Source organism: Physeter macrocephalus, chromosome 19 (genome assembly GCF_002837175.3).
Source record: "Physeter macrocephalus isolate SW-GA chromosome 19, ASM283717v5, whole genome shotgun sequence".
Classification (NCBI taxonomy): Eukaryota; Metazoa; Chordata; class Mammalia; order Artiodactyla; family Physeteridae; genus Physeter; species Physeter macrocephalus.
In genome coordinates this window covers 4,828,832-4,847,737 of record NC_041232.1, presented here as the reverse complement: position 1 = coordinate 4,847,737, position 18,906 = coordinate 4,828,832, and the positions used below count along the sequence as shown (strand labels likewise).

Here is an 18,906-nt window from a genome sequence, read left to right as displayed (position 1 = left end):
GCCGCCCCGCGGCATGTGGGACCCTCCCGGACCAGGGCACGAACCCGTGTCCCCTGCATCGGCAGGCGGACTCTCAACCACTGCACCACCAGGGAAGCCCGTGATACATTTTTTAAGACTCAGCGCTTTCACTGCCGTGGGCCTGGGTTCAGTCCCTGGTCGGGGAACTAAGATCCCTCAAGCAGTGAGGTGTGGCCAAAAAAAAAAAGGGAAATGCTCACACCAAATTGTTCACTGTGGTGAACTGGCTGAACTATTTTCTTTTCCATTGTATTTCCCCATGATTTCTAAGTTTTCTGCATCAAGCTTGTACTCTCTTCATAATGTGGGAGTATAAGTAAAAGGGGGAGAGAGCTTGATCACAGAGAGACGAAAAATGTGAGCCCCCAGCCCTGGCTCCAGGCCTGGAACCCGGCTGCTGGGTGGCCCAGGGCTACTCTTCCTGAGGTCCCAATGGGCACTTGTCCTTGATTGGCACTGCCAAATGGGAGCTGGACCTACCCAGGGCTGGGTGGGTCTGCCCGCAGGTGGGGGAAGTGAGGATTAGCACCCTCCTCAGACTGACACAGAGAAGCTGTTTATTGCTGGAAAAAAATTAACCTCTGTCCCAAGCTCAGCCGGAGGCATGTTCTGGAGACGAGAGCTGTCTTTACAGTTAGAAAGCCCCAAGGACTCTGCACCTGATCCCCTTGCACAGGTGTCAGGAAAAGCTAATTGCTTAGGTGCCTCATAAAGCAAGTTCCAGAAGGTCTCTGAAATTGTCTTCAGAAGTTCGCATCTGGTATAGCTTTGAGCAAGTAGGACTGCTCTCTGGGCAAAGAGTTTTATGCTGATGTCCTATTCCTCTAGCTTCTCTCTTGCATTCAGAAACATCTCTCCAAACTGGTAGAAACCATTCATTCATTCATTCAACCAATACATCTCTGTTGAGTGCCTATTCTTCCTGGCACTGTCCTAGACCTTGGGCAAATAGTGGAGAACCAGAAAGACCCCTACCCTCTTGGAGCTTAAGCATTCTAGTAGGTGAGACAGACAGTAAACAAGAAAGTAAATAAGAATTATAGCTCATGTTAAGGGCTATGAAGAAAATAAAACTGGGTAACATATAGGGAGTGACTCAGGTTTGAAGAGCAACATTAAATGGTCAAGGAAGTCTTCTCTATGGAGATGACATTTGAGCTGCGATTTGAATAGAAATCTCAGTCAGGTAAAGACCCAGAGTAAGAGCATTCCAGTAAATGAGAACAGCAAGTGTGAAGGCCCTGAGGTAGGTGTGAGTTTGGTTTAGTTGCTGTACTGAAGGAAGAGAGGGAATGATAGGGTCAGATGCTGTGTGGTCTTGTAGGCCACACTAAAAGAGTTTGGATTTCATTCTTTTTTGTTTGTTTTTTTAATAAATTTATTTATTTGTTTATTTTTGGCTTCATTGGGTTTTTGTTGGTGCACGCAGGCTTTCTCTAGGTGCAGCAAGCGGGGACTACTCTTTGTTGCGGTGCACGGGCTTCTCATTGCCGTGGCTTCTCTTGTTGTGGAGCACAGGCTCTAGGCGTGCGGGCTTCAGTAGTTGTGGCTCGCGGGCTCTAGAGCGCAGGCTCAGTAGTTGTGGAACACGGGCTTAGTTGCTCCATGGCATATGGGATCTTCCCGGACCAGGGCTTGAACCCATGTCCCCTGCATTGGCAGGCGGATTCTTAACCACTGCACCACCAGGGAAGTCCTGGATTTCATTCTAAGAAGAAAGGGAAGCCCCTGGGGTGGGGGTGGGGTTCTGATTAATGATTTACATTTATCAACCATTTACTATGAGCCAGGCATTGTACTCAGTGCTCAGCAGTTCACATGTCATTTAATTTGAACAATAACAACAATCCAAAAGGTCATATTATTGATATTATTCCTATTGAATAGCTCTAGTGAAGTGTAAAGAGCACTAATTTTAGAATGGACAGTCCTGCATTAGAATTCAAGCCCCACCACTCACTGGCTGTATAAACTCAGCCAAGTTACTTACCCTCTCTGAGTTGGTTTCCTCATCTGTAAAATACTCACCGTGATATTCACAATGACAGCTATGATTCTTATTATTTCTGAGATGTTGTCATCTTGGAGGGGTGTCAAGGGGAGTAAAGATTACTGTACAGTAAATCCTCACCCAGCTGTCTGCTTAATTAACCCAGCTAGGGGCTACCTTGGAAACTTCTGGCACTCCAGGGCAGCCTGCCAAGGCTCAAAACTTTTCAGCTCTGTATGGAGTCCAATTTGTCCTGGCAGCTCAAAGAAAGAAGGAAGGCCCAGCCCTCAGAACATTCTAGGCTAGTCCACGGTAAACACAAGAATGCCACCTATCACAGGCTGGGTTCCCTGGGAAGCAGACTCTGGGCTGGAAGTTAGGGTGCAGGAGGTTTATTAAGGAGTGCCCTTGGGGTTAATATCCTTCAGGTTGACAAAGGAAGGATAGGAAATAGGGCCACCAGAGGGAGAAGCCAGATGTAAATGCTGTCTTAAAGGAGGCCTTGGGCCATGTATACATGCATCCACTCCTTGGGGCTCTGCAAGATCCAATTTGCAAAATAAATATAACTAGACATGCTTTTGCCTGTTAAAGGATGCAGACGAGAACTGGAAAAATGTTCACAATGTCTTATTAGCTGAAAAAATGGTGAGAACAGCATGTGTCGAATGATCTCATTTTTGTAGAAAACCAATGTTTATATTCCTTTTTCTAAAATAATGCTAGAAGGATGAGAACTAAAATCCTAACAGCGATTATTTCTGCTGGTTTTTCTTTCTTTGCTTATTTGTGTGACCCACACCAAGCATGTTACTGCTTTTGTAAGAAGGTAGAGGGGGGGCCAATGTAAGTTACTAAAAAGAAATAGATTCCATCCCGTAACGCAGCCAGCCCTTCCAACAACAAGAAACAAGGACTATCCTACAGATGAGCTTGAAGCCTTCTGAGGAAGGACAGAAATCAATGAATTTAAAATGTCTGAGCACGTAGAGAATGGACTTGAGGACATGGGGAGGAGGAAGGGGAAGCTGGGACAAAGTGAGAGAGTAGCATTGACATCTATACGCTACCAAATGTAAAATAGCTAGTGGGAAGCAGCTGTATTGCACGGGGAGGGGAGATCAGGTCTGTGCTTTGTGACCACCTAGAGGGGTGGGATAGGGAGGGTGGGAGGGAGACGCAAGAGTGAGGGGATGTGGGGATACATGTATACATATAGCTGATTCACTTTGTTATACAGCAGAAACTAACACAACATTGTAAAGTGATTATACTCCAATAAAGATGTTAAAAAAATAAAATAAATAAATAAATAAATAAATAAAATAAATGTCTGAGCAATGTGCAAAGTTGGAGGGAATACAAATTCCCCAGGCAAGATGTAGGTAATGGCAGCTTCTTGAGTGTTAGGAAAGGATGAACACACTGTACCAGGGGCGGGCATTGGCCCCACACACACACACACACACACACACACACACACACACGCAAAGCTGCCTTTTCCAGGCATTCACCCAGGACCAGGCCTGGGCCCCATGCCGTTAACACGCGCTGTATCACTGGATCCTCAATCCGAGGTGGGCACTGCTCTCCACCCCATTTTACAGGTGGAAAATGAGGCTCAGAGAGGTTAAGTGTCTTGCCTAGGGTAACACAGCTAGTGAGAGTGGAGCAGAGGTTCAAAAACAGGGCAGTTGGCTCCAGAGCTCATATCCACTACTCCACACGGTGTAAAAATCATTTTTCCCTTTTCACTGAGGCCTTGGCCTGATATGCTTGGATTTATGCACAGACTGAAAGCCAAGGGCAGGCTCCAGCCGGCATCAAGGACAAGGCAGTGATGGAATGCAGAGAGCGTTGGCTGGGAGCTCTTCCATCGACAGTCTGTGAGTATAAGGGTGCTGACTGCCTTCCTGCTGCTCCTGGCTTATCCTGCCTTCAGGACTCCTACATGGAAACTTCCTCGACTGCTCTGGACCCTTCCTCTCCACTGAACCCTCAGAAGGCTGCCAGGTCAACTCCCCTGCTCAAACGCCTTTAATAGCTCCCCACTACCTATAAGATCAAGTTCAAATTCCTCAGCCTGACATTTAAGATCCAGGCTACCTCAAACCTCACTTAATACACCTTCCAAATAGGGCCCTTTGCTGTCTCATCTTGTGCTTAAACATGGATTATGGGGATTCCCTGGCGGTCTAGTCCTAACCAGGACTTTGCACTTTAACTGCCGAGGGCACGGGTTCAATCCCTGGTCGGGGAACCAAGATCCCACGAGCTGCGCGGTATCACCACCACCACCACCAACAAAAACACATGGATTGGGGCTTCCCTGGTGGCGCAGTAGTTGAGAGTCCGCCTGCCGATGCAGGGGACGCAGGTTCGTGCCCTGGTCCGGGAAGATCCCACATGCCGCGGAGCGGCTGGGCCCGTGAGCCATGCCCGCTGAGCCTGCGCGTCCGGAGCCTGTGCCCCGCAACGGGAGAGGCCACAGCAGTGAGAGGCCCGCATACCGTAAAAAACAACAACAACAACAACATGGATTATGGAAGCAGAACGTGCCCGAGTTTGAACTCCAGCTCTGCACCTCTACAGCCAGGCGACTTTGGGCGGGTTGCTTCTACTCTGTGAGCCTCAGTTTCCTCATGTGGAAAATGGGATAACGATAATGAGACCTCACAGGGTGCTTGGGAAGACATGCGAGATAAGGCTTGTGCTGTGCTTAGTACAGGCCTGTCAGGGGTAGTTTTGTTACATTGCTTCAGCGAGCAAGTAAACGGCGGGGGGAGGGGGTGGGGGGGTGCTCCCTGGTGGGAGGGTGCTCCCTGCACAGTCTCCAGGGACCAGTGCCTAATTAGCATATTCAGTCCACAAAATGATGGCTGAGAACTTTGGGGATGACTGTGCAGCTGAATCATCCAAGTGACCCCTCCCCGACACCGCCGTTGTCCCAGCTGCTTTAAAACCATGTTCCCTACCTCCTTTTCATCCCTCTGAGGACGGATCGCTTTCTTGTGTTCCCCTCTGTGTCCCTTGACAATCTTGTTTTCGGTGTCTCTAACACTGTTGTAAACCCAGCGGCCTCGCGTCTCCTCAGGCGGACCTTATCTCTTCCCCACACCTTTCACTGTGTAACAGAGTCCTCTGCTTCCGTCCATCTTTCTTCCTTCCTGATGTCGAAGCAGACTTCTGTCTCCCTCCTGTATAGGCTTCCAACAGAGAAGCCACTTCCTGCCCTGGGGCTGAAATTCCACGAGATGCCTTGTCTCCTTGGTTCACTAAGCTTTCCTTATGAAACCCCTCCTTCAAACTGCGCCCTCCAATGACTATCCTTTCCTTCCCCTGGCAGACAGGGGAGACTGTGGCAGAGTGGGGATTTGGAAAATAGGTCCTGCCCGGCTTTCTTACTCTCCTCTCCTTTCCCCTCCCCCCCGTCAATGGAATGACTCTATTAGAGGGGTTGTATCAACAGAAGTATGGTGTTTAGAACGAAGGACGTGATAGGTCCTCTTTTTCATGCTAAGCCAACCGCATGTAGAGTATTGTGGCTTCCGGTTCAAGTGCCAAGCAATAGAGAGGTAGGAAAACCAAGAGGCCGAAAATAGGGACTTTGGAGGCTGGCAAACCGGGGTTTGAATCCTGACTTAGCCACGACTAACCTGCTAAATGAGGCTTATAATCACACCTATCACTGGCGTTGTTTCAAGGATTCAGTGAGGTAGTTTACAGTCCGCTGGGCACCACCTCTGGGCTCCCAGGGCACCCAGCACACACTTACCAGGCTGACTTGTGCCTGTCCTCTTCTGTCTCTGGCTCCTGTGTGTCTAGGTCATACTGAGCCCAGAGGCCTCTGGGAAGACTGCCCTGGAGGAGTCAGGGCAGCTGTGCTGAGGGGGTGAGACGTGGGGTGCCCAGAAAGCTGGCTGGAGCATTGGTGGGAGGCACCCGCCACCCCTCACCTGGGTCCCTGTGAGCAGGGCCCTGCGAGTTCACTGGCCACCTCACAGCAGGCCACGACTGTACACGCCTTATCCCAGCCATCCTGCCAGCATCTCCAATTTACAGACAAGACAACTGTGGCGCGGAGAGGTGAGACCACGTTGCTCAGAGTCACACAGACAGACAGTGGCTGAGGCCAGCTGGCTTCTGACCCCAGAGCCTGGCCCCTGCTCTGAATGGCAAAAGCGAAATAGGCCACTGGCCATTCAGAAGCCCCAGATCCCCAAGGAAAAGTTCTGGCCTGGCCATTGCATGTTACTCTGAGTTACGACTCTCGGGGAGGAACCAATGCCTTTTTGTGCGGACCCCTACTGAGCGGGGGAGCCTGGTTTTCCAGGTGTAACAAGCCACATGCATCCCCTTTAGCAGGTCACCAAGCTGGTCCTCACCTGTTGCTCCTCTCGTGACAGAGGCTGACTGGACCTGGGGGCGGGGCTCTGCCCATCATCATGTGGACCTGGTGAGCCTGTCACAGGAACAGACGGCAGCCTCACCTGCCACTAATCAAACTCCCATCCGAAGGGGGTCTCAGCTCGACTGTTCCTGAGGCTCCCTAGAGGCAGGGGCCTGTGGGGAAGGCTGTTTCATGGCAGAACTTGCCCACGGAGGTAAAAGCCATGCCCGATTCTGTCCTCCTGGTGGGAGCTGTCAGCAAAAATACAGATAGAGGCAGCTCTAAAACTGTTCGTAGCCCTGGGACCCCAGAATCCCACGTTTAGAAATGTGCCCCCCCACCCCGGAAATAACAGGTGATTTGTGCAAAGAGGTTTGCGGCAGGGTGATTAAAAGAGAGCAGAGTAATGCAGGGCTGGACAAATGCAGAGTGGAGAGGGCTGCCCACCAGTTTTCTTCTTTCCCGACTGAACAAGTTCACTGCTCTCAGAGTGTCCCCCACTTGTGACCTCATCTGACCCTCACAGTTACTGGTCCCCACGAGGCAAGAGGGCTTAGAGAATGATCATCCCTGTTTCGCACAAGAAGAAATCAAGGCCCAGAGAGTCCGAGTGACTGACATAAGGTCACACAGCTTATTGAAGTCTAGAACCTGGGCCTCAGCCTCCTGACCCTCCATCCAGTGCTTTTTTTCACCACCCCTGGCCACCTTTATGAGCGAATTAAAAATAAAAAGGATGGACACGTGAGGCCTGGGAACGTGCATGTGAAAGAACGCTAAGTAGATCAGACCATGAGATGGGAAACAGGGTGGGTGCCTACGTGTAATCTCTGTAAATAAAATTCCTAAGTGTACAGGAATGATTGGTGCTCATCCCGCTGGAGGCTCTTTTTCTGCCAGGTTCTTCTATGAAAACCACTTTAAGGAGGAGAAAACCATAATTACCCCCTTGGGATGGCAGAGCACTTAAGGGACATGTCAGATTGCTGAGGGTGGGCTCATGCAGCCAGAAAAAGCATATTCAATGTCATAATTTCATATGTGGAGAACTAGAATTAAGGACCCGTTGTTTTTGTAATTCAGACCAAAGCAAGGGAAGCTCCACACCACCTCCAGGGCTGGGAGAGACCCCCAGCAGCCCAGTGAATTCTTAAGCAGGGCAAACTTCCCCATCCCCGGGGGAGGAGGTGGAATCCGAAATCCCAGGGCCTGAGATTGAGGCAGGTTAGGGGTTTTAAATAGGTTGAAAAACTCTGGACTAAACGCCCTTTAAGGCTCTCCAGTTCTGCCAGTCTGTGTAAAAGTCTCTTGATGATTATCGATTGTTGGAAGAGAATTTCTAGTATGATGTGAAGTTGGAATTTAATGCTCATTTTACAGTCCCTCCACCCCTCATCATACACACACATAGGGCTGGAGATGGTAACCTTTAGACTGAATTTTTCATCTCCGTTCAGCCTGCAGAATTGCAATAGCTTCTGACTGAGGTCAAGGCCCCTCCCTGCTGCCCCGGCACAGAGATCTAGGTAAGAGCTGATGCCAGGCTGCCCCTCGCTCCACTGGGCTGATCTGAGAGCTCCACGGGGGCTCTGGCTCCACCCTTCCCCTCCCTGGGGACTAGCATCCCCAAGGTGGGTCCCCTAGGCACCTCCCCCACTCCTTCTAAAGATCCCATAAAATGCTCTGGATGCCAACACTACCTCCTCACCTCTGAGCCCCTCTTCCTTCTCTTTGATGTCAAGTTCCTTCTTAGGTGGGCCCACTCTCCTGCCTCCTTTTCCTCATTTCCCATTCTTCCCCCTGGCTATCTCCCCACGACTTCCTGGCAAAGCTGGGCAGTGAGCCCCATTGTCTTAGCCAGCTTGACCTCTAGACTGCAGCCTAACACTGCATTCCCTCTCCTCTGCCCCCCCTTCCACATTCACCCTGGATCCCTTGACTTTCCCACCTCCTGGCCCCCTCCCAGGTCTCAGTGCTCCCCAGCCTCTGCTAGCCCCATCTTAGCCTCCAGCCTTAGAGAGACTGGACACAAAAATGAAGAATCATTCCGTGGGCTTAATGGCAGACTGGACACACAGAGGAAAGGATACATGAATTTGGAAATAGAAAGTTTAAAAATGGAACTCAGAGTATCTGAGGTCTGGGGGACAATATCAAACAGTTCAACATACATGTAATCAGAGTCCCATCAGCTTGGTCTGCTGAAATGGCATTTCCCATCCTCTTGTTCTGCAGCTGCTACTTGTATTTTTCTTTCTTTGTAAGAACAGTAGTAAAGAGGATGCGGGTGTGGGGGAAATGAATGGTAGGTGGCTTCGGGGTTAAGAGTCAGCTTTAGGAGACAATCCTGGGGCCAAATCCTCCCTCAGTCACTTGCTAAATGTGTGACCTTGGACAGGCCACCTACCGTCTCTGTACCTCGGTCTTCTCATTTGTACCTACTGTGTGAGGATTAAACAAGATAATGCAAGGAATAAGCCAGGCAGAAACTCTGGCCACGGTAAGTGCTTTTTATTCTAATTACAAATAATTGTGGTCTCACCACCATCATCATCCATGTTCTTATCATCATTTTCAGTTATGCACATTCCCTTCCAGACTTGGAAAAATGCAAAAAAAATTTTTTTCTAACATTTTCGCAATCATGGTGCATTACCATGTATTCTGCTTTCACATTTATTCTTAAATTTTTTAAAAAATTATTGAATATTTAGTTTCTCATGTTGCTACCAAGTATTCATTGACATCATGTTAAAGGGCTACACAACACCCCCCTGCATTTTTGGTGGGTTTAACTTTTATTTTTGTTTGTTTGTTTCTCTCCCTGTATTATTTAACCCAAGCTTCTGGTGTGGCTGGGACAGGCAGGTTCTTGCCAAGTATTTACTCTTCCAAACTGCACCTAGCCATTTCAGAGGGCCACTCAGAAAGGATCTGTATCCATGGGCTCTGGGCATATTACTTTCCCCCCCTGGGCTGCCGGGGCCCCTTTGAATGGCTCTGCCCACCCACCTCACAGAGGCACAGGTGCACTGTTCAAACTGACACGTCCACCGTCGCTGCCAATCATGGACTGGAGACAAAGACACTCAAGTCTTAAGTCCTCTTGGAGGCACAAGGTCTTAGAAGCTTCCTGGGAAATGCCTGTGATAGTCATGTTCTCTGCCAGGGTACAGAGAAGGCACTTAGAAAATTCCTGCTTAGGAGCAGTCATGGGGGTGGTAGGGCCCAGTGAGTGAGTGGGCAGGGTTCAGAGCCTCCACCCCACTTCACTTATAACGCTGCCCCTCTTAAACCCTGGGGTCTCCTCGGTGGATCTAATTGGCACCAAGTGGAAACCATTCATCTGGTCCAATGTACCCACTTTTTATGTAGGAAAACCGAGGCCCCAAGAGGTGAAGGGGTATGTCTGCCAGCACTATTCTGGATGACCCCTGAGCTGTTTCCAAAGCAAGCCCGAAAGGATGCCCTCATGATGTGAAATGGAAGATCACCTTGAGGTGATTCTTCAGGGGAGACTAAGTTGGACCTGGCACGACATTCTGGAAAATTTCAAAAATCCCCCGTCTTCTCAAATCCTTTAATCCAGGACGCTAATGTGAAGCCTGAACTCCAGGTGGTCAGGAGGTACAGATGACAAGTGAAGGTATGAGGGGCTGTATAAACAGTAACAGGCAAGGCAGGTAAAGCCCAGGAGCCCCACCAACCCACCTTATTTCGCTCCAGGGCCAAGGGCTGGGCTTGAGCAGCTCAGAGAGAGAAAAAAAATGGGCCTGCCACTGAGCTGGGTCCCTGGCAAATGCCTCCAGGAGGAAACAGAGTCTTCCTGCTGCCTGTCAGGACGGCTGTCCCTGGGCCTGATCTCAGCTAATTTGACAGCGCGAGGGGAGGACACCACCCCCATATCTGCTCTGCATCTCAAACACACTGAGAGAACTGGCGCGACAGAGGAATTGCTATTGATTTCCACTTGTGCAGGCTGACCTAACAAAACCAATTCATCAAGTGCCTGTCTGCCTCGCTGCTTCAGACGCTCATCCTAACCACGTGCAAATAAATTGCACTAGAATCTAGGGTGATTTGTCAAGGTCCAGCTGGGCAGGGGCCCTGGCTTCCACTGATGGACTCCGGGCCAGGCTGGCGGGGGATCAGCCCAGCAAATGCCCTGCTGCTGATCCGCCACCAATCAGCCACATTCTGGGTGGCCCAAGAATCGGGATGTCTGGCAGCTGCAGCCATGCTAGGAGCTGGTTGGCTATGCCTGGGAGGGGGCTTTGAGGAACAAAGCCCAAGTCCCACTCGCTTCAACAGGACTTGGTAGTGACATCATCACTTGTTTCTTCCTGTCTCCGACCCCTTGATTTTGGAGGATTTAATGGAACGTCTGTGCAACCAGGAGGCACTGAGTTCTGGTTTTGGCTCGGCCACTGGCCGACCATCCTTGGGCAGCTATGAGATGGAGATGATACCACCCGTGGGGGCCCGGGACCCTGAAAAGGCCAGGGGTCAGACTGGGTGTCCAATCCCTGTTCTCCCACCTCCTGGCTGTGGGCGGGCAGCCATCTGCAGTTCTCAGTGCCTGGCCTCCCTCATCTGTACTATGGAGCTGAAAATCGTACCTACCTACCTCCTAGGGTGGCGGTGGTGGGGACTGAACGAGCTCACAGAAAGGACTGCAGGGCCTCACACGCTCAGCCCGTGCTTCCGCAGGCAGGGACCGGAGGCTCAGAGAAGGGAGTGATGTTCTCTGGGCCACACAGTGAGGCAGAGCGAGATCAGGAGAGATGAAAATGAGAGGCAAGCATGAAAGGCTGATGAAAAGAGCACCGCCCTGCCACCTTCCTCTCCTGACGGCGGCTGTCATCAAAGCACTGGGACACAGGGGGAGCGGGTCACAGGCCCGGCACGGATCATTTCTTGAAAGGGTCAAAACTTTATTCGCAGGGCTTTTTTTGTGTCTTTTTTTGTTTTTGAATACACAGGTTTCCTGCCGTCCAGGGAGAAAGGGATGTGGTGTCCGGCTGCATGAGGTTTGGGGGCTGGCCTTGGGGCTCCAACCCTGTCCCTTGCACCTGCGCGCTGGCCGCTCGGTTCCTCTGCTGTGGATAAGGCACTGTGTGTTCTGCAGGATGGCGCTCACGGCTGGCTGGCAGACGATGAGGTGGCCTTCTCAGGGGCTGCGAAGCTGAGGCTGTCGAGGGGTGGACTTGAACTTGGGGCCTGGCAGGGGGCCAAGTGGCGAGGAGGCCCCAGGCTATGGTACCTCAGCCTGGCAGGTCTGGCTGGCCCTGGTGCAGCGGCCTCAGGATGGAATCATGCCTTTGCTTCTTTTGCGGTCGGTCATGGTTCTCCGGTTGTGGTTGGCTCGTGTGGCCTTGTTGGATTCCTTCTTCCTACGTTCCTGTGCTGTTTCTCGGCTCTGCCCGTGGCCCCGGGGGCTGCCAGCCACTGCCGTCGAGCTGTCATGCCGGTACCTGAGGGAGGAACAACCCACCCCCACAAGAACCCATCAGCGGAAGGAGGAGGCACTGATGGGAAGAGCCCTTTGCCTTCCTTGGAGGTCCCTGGGAGAGGACACAAAGCTTGGGCCAGGATACCCCCATCCCAGCTTCCAGGGGGAGGAGAAATGGAGCCCGGCAGGGGCAGGGCTGTGGGGGCTCCGGCCAGCAACGTACCCTCTGTTTACTCTCCTCTGAGCCCTGCCTCCCGATGGGTCTCTGGCTAAGCTCTGAGGGTGGACCAGCTAGTGGGCTGAACGCAGCCCACAGTGCAGAGAGGACGAGGGCCTGGGGATGGGCCCCTCTCTTCTCCACCCAGGGCCACGTGATACAGATGAGGTAGGACTCCAGTTCTACGCCCCAGGGCCTTGCTTGGTGGCCTCCCAAGACCAAGTGCACTCACATATGACCTTGGGCCTCTTCAGACCACATCAGCTGCTGGGTTTACCCAGAGGTCTGTGCTCAGGGGGCTGCGATGGATCAGAGGTCAGAGTCACTCTGCTCTCTGCTCAACAAACTTCTGTGGCTCCCGGCTGCCTTCAGAATGAGATCCAATGTCTTCCCCACTTGGTTAGGCCCCCTGCACCCAGTGGGCAGGGCTGTGGGAGTCCCAGGGCCAGGATGGCGGACTGGGCTTGAACCCCCTGGCTTTTTATTTATTTATTTATTTATTTATTTATTTTTGGCTGTGTTGGGTCTTCGTTTCTGTGCGAGGGCTTTCTCTAGTTGTGGCAAGCGGGGGCCACTCTTCTTTGCGGTGCGCGGGCCTCTCACTATCGCGGCCTCTCTTGTTGTGGAGCACAGGCTCCGGACGTGCAGGCTCAGTAATTGTGGCTCACGGGCCCAGTTGCTCCGCGGCATGTGGGGTCTTCCCAGATCAGGGCTCGAACCCATGTCCCCTGCATTGGCAGGCAGATTCTCAACCACTGCGCCACCAGTGAAGCCCCCTGGCTTGGCTTTAAGTGGAAGAGGGACCTGGGGCAGGTCCTTGGCCCCTCTGGACCGCACCCCACCCCCAGGAAGACAAGGGGTGAATTAGAGGAGTCTCTGGTTGCCTGTTCCCAGCTCCCCTCCGAAGGCCCCCCTCCCTGACCACCCTGAGCTTTCTTGCCTTTTTCCCCTCACATGACAAACTCCTTTGCACACTTTCCACCTTTAAGGGCCCAGCTCACATGCTCCGTCCCTAACATGCCTCTCTTGGCCATAAAGGATATGTGCCTGTATGTCTGTCTGGGCTCTCCCACATTTTACACTCTGCCTGACACCAGCGAGCCATGGACACATCATGCTCCCACACTGGGTGATAAACCCCTTGTAGTGTCATCAAGTAATGGTTACAAGTGTGGACCCCAGAGATAGGCCACCTGGACTCAATCTCTGCTCCGCCACCTACTAGCTGTGTGATCTTTGGCGGGTTACTTAACATGTCTGGGCCTCAGTTTCCTCATCTGTAAAACGAGGATAATGGTAATAGTAGCTACTTCATAGGTCTGTTGCCAGAACTAAATTAACACATGTAAAGCACTTGGGGTTTGTGTGTGGGCTTCCTGTGTGGTTGGCTGGGCTTCCCCTTCCCACCAACACAGCCTCTTAAATGCTCACCCCTTCCTGGCCAGGAAGGCCATGCGCCTGGCTTCTGCTTTTTCCCGCAGCACTGCAGGGTCCTGCACAAAATGGTCAGGCTGTGGAGGGGAGGGGAGAAAAAAATCATGAGCTGCCCCATTTCCCTAAGCTGAGGTGAGGCTGCACCTGGCCCAATCCTGGTGACACCCCCATGCCAGGACTGGGGCTAAGCCACAGTGCGGCTGGGCAATGCCCCAGAATGGAGCCGGCTTGCTATGGTCCAAGGTTTCCACCAGAAGCCCCTCCTCTGACCCTCCCACCAATTTCCGGAAGAGAGGCAGCTAAAGATGGCTCCATCATAGCAGGAGCACGATGATGACAGGTGAGAGCAATGGGGGAAGGCCAGGATGGCCGCCACGAGAGACCACATGGGGCCTGGAAACCCAAGAGAGCGCCCTGGAAGCTGACTCCTCCCCCCGCTGGCGCCACAAGCAATGGGCTGCGGGAGCGCCCGCCCTGTGCCAAGGTGGGGAGAGACTGGACTAGCGGGAGAAAGTGGGACCCAAGGACCACAGACAGGCTTTGGGGGCCCGGGCTGTTTCACAAAAACAACAACAAAACAAGGGGAATTAGTAATTTTTGAAAACTTCAGGATTTGACATAAAAATCCCGGCTGATCCCTTGCCTGGAAGAAGGGAAAGCCCTGGAGGGTCCGGGCCTCCACAGTGCTGAGGAGCCCCTGGGCAGGGCGTGTGTGTCCCCCCACCTCAGTTTCCATCAGGCCCTGCTACTCATTTACGTTGGTGGCCTGGCCCCGGACACGTCTGAATTTGTCACCCTGGCGGGAGGACATGGGGGGGATCCAGGGGTCCCAGGCTGCCGCCCCATTCAACCTGAGCAGCGCTGCTCTTATCTGTTTTATATGAGGCTCTAGTTAAGATTTCACTTGAAGAAAAAGTTTAGCAGCTAAAAAACAGAATTTTCAAACCCATCATCCCAGATGACCTCCAAAGTGCCCTTGGGCTCTAACACCTCTCTGATTTCAAGAATTGCCAACCTGGGCACAGGGGCCAACAGCTGTCCCTCTTCTGGGCCCCAGGCTCCTGGGCCTAATGAACCCAGCAGCTCGAAGACCCGGCCTCTGATCCATCCCCTGGGCCCTCACTGGGCAGCAGAGGCAGGTTCTAAGCCAGCAGCTCTCCAAGCAGACATCCCGGGCTCAGAGGGACCCCCACCCTCCTGGGCAGTAATGCTGGAGCCGCCTCAAGGCCAGGTTCAGGGAAGCGGGGCACAGATCCCGATTCACCTCTCAGAAGTGTACACTCCCCTTCACCTGCCACCTGCCAAGGAGGTACCTTGGGTGCCTCGTCCTCAGCCTCCTCCTCCTCCTCCTCCTCGTCCTCCTCCTGCCCTTCTCTGGGCACTTTGGTTCTCAGCACCTGAGGGATGGTGAAGGGCCTGAGGGTTTAGAGAGAAAGTGAGATCGAAGACTAGATTAAATCTGGAGAGTGAGCCTGTGGGGGGTGGGAGGAGGGAACCCCACTGGGTGAGAGGGGCTACCAGGACGGGGAAGGGCTCAGGAGGCCGGGAAAAACCAAAGTGCTTTTGAAGCCAGCTTTGCTCCAGCCCCTGGATTCTGTGTGGGTACCAGGGTCTGACGCGGGGGCTTCGGGGAGGCTGAGCTGGGGCTGTGGGGGTCTCCAGTTCTCTCTAGTCAGGGCAGCTCTGCTTTTAACGGGGAATTAGGGAATCTCCATAAGATCCCATTGAGAAAAGTTTTCTGCAATTAGGAAGAAAAATGTAAAACTCCCGCATGAGACCCAATAAATGCTGCCTCACTCAGGGTAGGTTGGACCAACCGGCCAAGGGGGTGGCTGGGGTGGAGGGAGCACTGGACTAGGAGTCAGGAGGCCTGGGTTCGGGCCCTGGTTCTGCCACTGACTTGCTCACGTGACCTGGGCCCTGGCTCCCCCATCTGTATAAACAAGAGGCTGCGGGTGGCCGCTCTGCCCCTGGAATTTGACAGCCTCACCTGCGGCTGATGAGCTCATCATCTGAGTCTGCGTCGTTGGCGCCCACCTGGTTGCCATCATATGTGTCATCATACTCATCCTCGTAGTCGTCACCGCGGTAAGGCGAGTCCTCCCCTGGCTGCACTGGCACCTGAGACGGCAGAAGTGTGGGTCCGAGGGGCCCGGGGCTGGCCGGTCTCCCCCCCGCAGCACGGCCGGTGGCCTGGGGACGCCTACCTCCTCTGCCACCACGCTGTACTGCTCGTAGCGCCGCCGCTGCGCCACCACCTCCCGCTTGTCGTTCAGCAGGCTCCGCGTGCTCTCCTCCTTCCTGGCACCGAGAGGGAACAGCAATGAGACACAAAGGAAAACCATTAGGCTTTGAAGGCATGGGAAGGGGCTGCAGCTTCCATGGCTCACTTCTCCCCGCCTCAGGCCGCCACAAACCGAGATCAAGCACCGGTGGGGGCGTGGGGCTCACCGCTGCTGGTGCCCATGTGACTGGGTCCAGCCACTCTAGAGGGCACCCCAGGAGCAGCTGTTAACGTGGAAAACATGCCCCCCGCTTCAGCTGGGAGACTCCCTTTCAATGCATCCACCCTGGAGTAACGCTGGCCATGTGCGCACAGAGGTCTGATTGGGGGATTTTCTTTTCAGCATCGTTTTTACCAGTGAAAAACAGAGAGTAACTCAAGTCCATCATGGGTGAAACGGCCAAAGGACCTGTGCTCCCTCTGTGCCACAGAATGCTGGGCGGCAGCTCTCAAGAATGACACTGATCTATCTGTGCTGATGGAGAAAGAAATCTAAGACATTCTCCAGGAAAAAAGCAAGCAGAGAAAAACGCACAGTATGATCCCATCTGTATAAAAAGCAGAAAGCAAACCAGAACAACTATCTCCTTCTGTGGGCACATACCTATCTATGCACGTAAATGCACAGAGAGAGGGCTAGTAAGCCCCCTGCCAAATGCCTGGTTACTCCAAGGAGGGGCCTGGGGTTATCCAAATCTTTTAAAACAAACACAAACTGAAGAAGGAGCAAGGCCACATGTCGCTTTCTTAGTGAGCTCAGGGGAGCCCTAGGCAGCCTCAGGGTGTGAGGGGCGAGGAGGGGTCCCAGTCTCTCACTTTCACCCCCGCTTTAGCACAGGGCCTCGTCCGTCCTGCAGTTCAATCTTCCATGTCAGATTGCACAGCAAGAAAAAGTCTGAAAGTTTAACTCCTGTCATATCACAGGGGAGGAAAGTCGGGTGCAGGGGAGGGAAGGGGAGAGATGTGTTTGGGAACACAGTGAGCTGTAGCACAGCCATAGTGGGGACTCAGGCCTCTTGACTCCGGGTTTTGCAAATCTGTAGAAAAACCTGGTTTGTCAGACACATAGGCCTGTGGAATGTAGTTTCTAGCCCTGCAGGGGAAATCAATATGAGATGCCAGGAAAGAAAATCCAGCTTAGCTGTGAAATCGGGCCTCTGGAATGTATCAAGGGTAAGGGGAAAAAAAAGAAGAGACGCAAAGTCCATAGCATTCATAAAAATCTTCTATTAACTGGCTTTTGGGCTTCCTTGGTGGCGCAGTGGTTGAGAGTCCGCCTGCCGATGCAGGGAACGCGGGATCGTGCCCCGGTCCGGGAAGATCCCACATGCCGCGGAGCGGCTGGGCCCGTGAGCCATGGCCGCTGAGCCTGCGCGTCCGGAGCCTGTGCTCCGCAACGGGAGAGGCCACAACAGTGAGAGGCCCGCGTACCACAAAAAAAAAAAAATCTATTAACTGGCTTTTGGTGCAGGGAGCGGCAGGCACCTGAGTCTGGCGGGCTGTGTCTGGCCTGGGAGCCTGGTGCAGGTCAGGACTGCAGCCCCCAGCATGGCGGGTTAGGATTTGCTTCCTTCAACTGTTTTTATAAAGGGCCTACTATATGCTGGGCAGGGTGCTAAAGCTGGGTTAGGGAGAGATTCAGAAAAGAGTAAGATCTGGATTTGCCCTTAAGGAGCTCAGTCTAGTGGCAAAGAGAAGAAGTGTGCTAGATGAAGGCAAGCAAGTCCTGGAAACACAAGGAAAGGAGAAATGAACTGGGGTGCAGGGGGCCTAGCAGGGGGCCTGGAGAAGGGGTAATGGAGGCTCTATGGTGCAGAGACGTTTGTCTGGACCAGGGAAAAATCTTGGTCCACAGGAATCTTTCAGCTCATGCCAAGAGAGGGGGCATGTGACTGTGGCCTCGGCCCTTACCTGGCTCTCTTTGACACGTTGAGGGCTGGAGAGAAAAGAGGCAGAGAGGAAATGAAAGGGGCCAAGCATGTCCAGGTGGTTGGTGCCACTGGCAGAAGCACACCCATTCAATCAACACACGTTTCCTGAGGGCCTGCTAGGTGCCAGGCCCTGTGCTGGGCCAGGGGACCAAGAAGGGATGAGAGCTGTCACTGTTCTCTCTGCCACATCTCACGGCTCCTGGTCTACCTGGCCCCCAGTTCCAGCAGTAGGGAGGTTCTTTCACACAGTGCACCCTCTGGTTATGTTGCTCCCAGCAGGACCACAAGAAGCCTGGCAAACTGCACCTGCCCCAGCTGGGTCCTAGGAGAGGACACAGGTAAGGGCAGAGGAGCCTGGTGCCCTGGGTACCCCCTCCAAGAAGGTGTGGCTTTAGCCCCATGACCTCATTTGGAGCCAGAGAAGGAAACGAAAATCAGGGGCAAAACCAGCCAGGAAAAGATCCATCTGACCCCGAATAGCCAAAGCAAACTTGAGAAAGAAAAATGGAGCTGGAGGAATCAGGCTTCCTGATTTCAAACTATACTACAAAGCTACAGTAATCAAGATAGTATGGTACTGGCACCAAAACAGAAATATAGATCAATGGAACAGGACAGAAGGGCCAGAGATAAACCCACGCACATATGGTCACCTTATCTTTGATAAAGGAGGCAAGAATATACAATGGAGAGAAGACAGCCTCTTCAATAAGTGGTGCTGGGAAAACTGGACAGCTGCATATAAAAGAATGAAATTAGAACACTTCCTAACGTCATACACAAAAATAAACTCAAAATGGATTAAAGACCTAAATGTAAGGCCAGACACTATAAAACTCTTAGAGGAAAACACAGGAAGAACACTCTTTGACATAAATCACAGCAAAATCCTTTTTGACCCACCTCCTAAAGAAGTGGAAATTAAAACAAAAATAAATAAATGGGACCTAATGAAACTTAAGAGCTTTTGCACAGCAAAGGAAACCATAAACAAGACGAAAAGACAACCCTCAGAATGGGAGAAAATATTTGCAAACGAAGCAACTGACATAGGATTAATCTCCAAAATATACAAGCAGTTCATGCAGCTCAATACAAAAAAAACAAACAACCCAATCCAAAAATGGGCAAAAGATCTAAATAGACATTTCTCCAAAAAAGATATACAGATTGCCAACAAACACATG

General features: G+C 52.2%; 1 protein-coding gene across 2 annotated transcripts in view; it reads right to left on the bottom strand.

Moving 5' to 3' along the window:
* Positions 1–11,314: 11,314 nt before the first annotated feature.
* ASCC2 (activating signal cointegrator 1 complex subunit 2) overlaps positions 11,315–18,906 on the bottom strand; it is a 39,802-nt gene continuing 32,210 nt past the window's right edge. For both annotated transcript variants that reach the window (XM_055080605.1, XM_028480405.2), the window contains 5 exons: positions 15,712–15,805; positions 15,495–15,625; positions 14,818–14,920; positions 13,502–13,581; positions 11,315–11,875 (listed from right to left, as the gene is read on the bottom strand). In XM_055080605.1, coding sequence (XP_054936580.1) covers positions 11,704–11,875; positions 13,502–13,581; positions 14,818–14,920; positions 15,495–15,625; positions 15,712–15,805 — 580 coding nt within the window. In that variant the 3' untranslated portion in view covers positions 11,315–11,703. The remainder of the gene's footprint in view (positions 11,876–13,501; positions 13,582–14,817; positions 14,921–15,494; positions 15,626–15,711; positions 15,806–18,906) is intronic.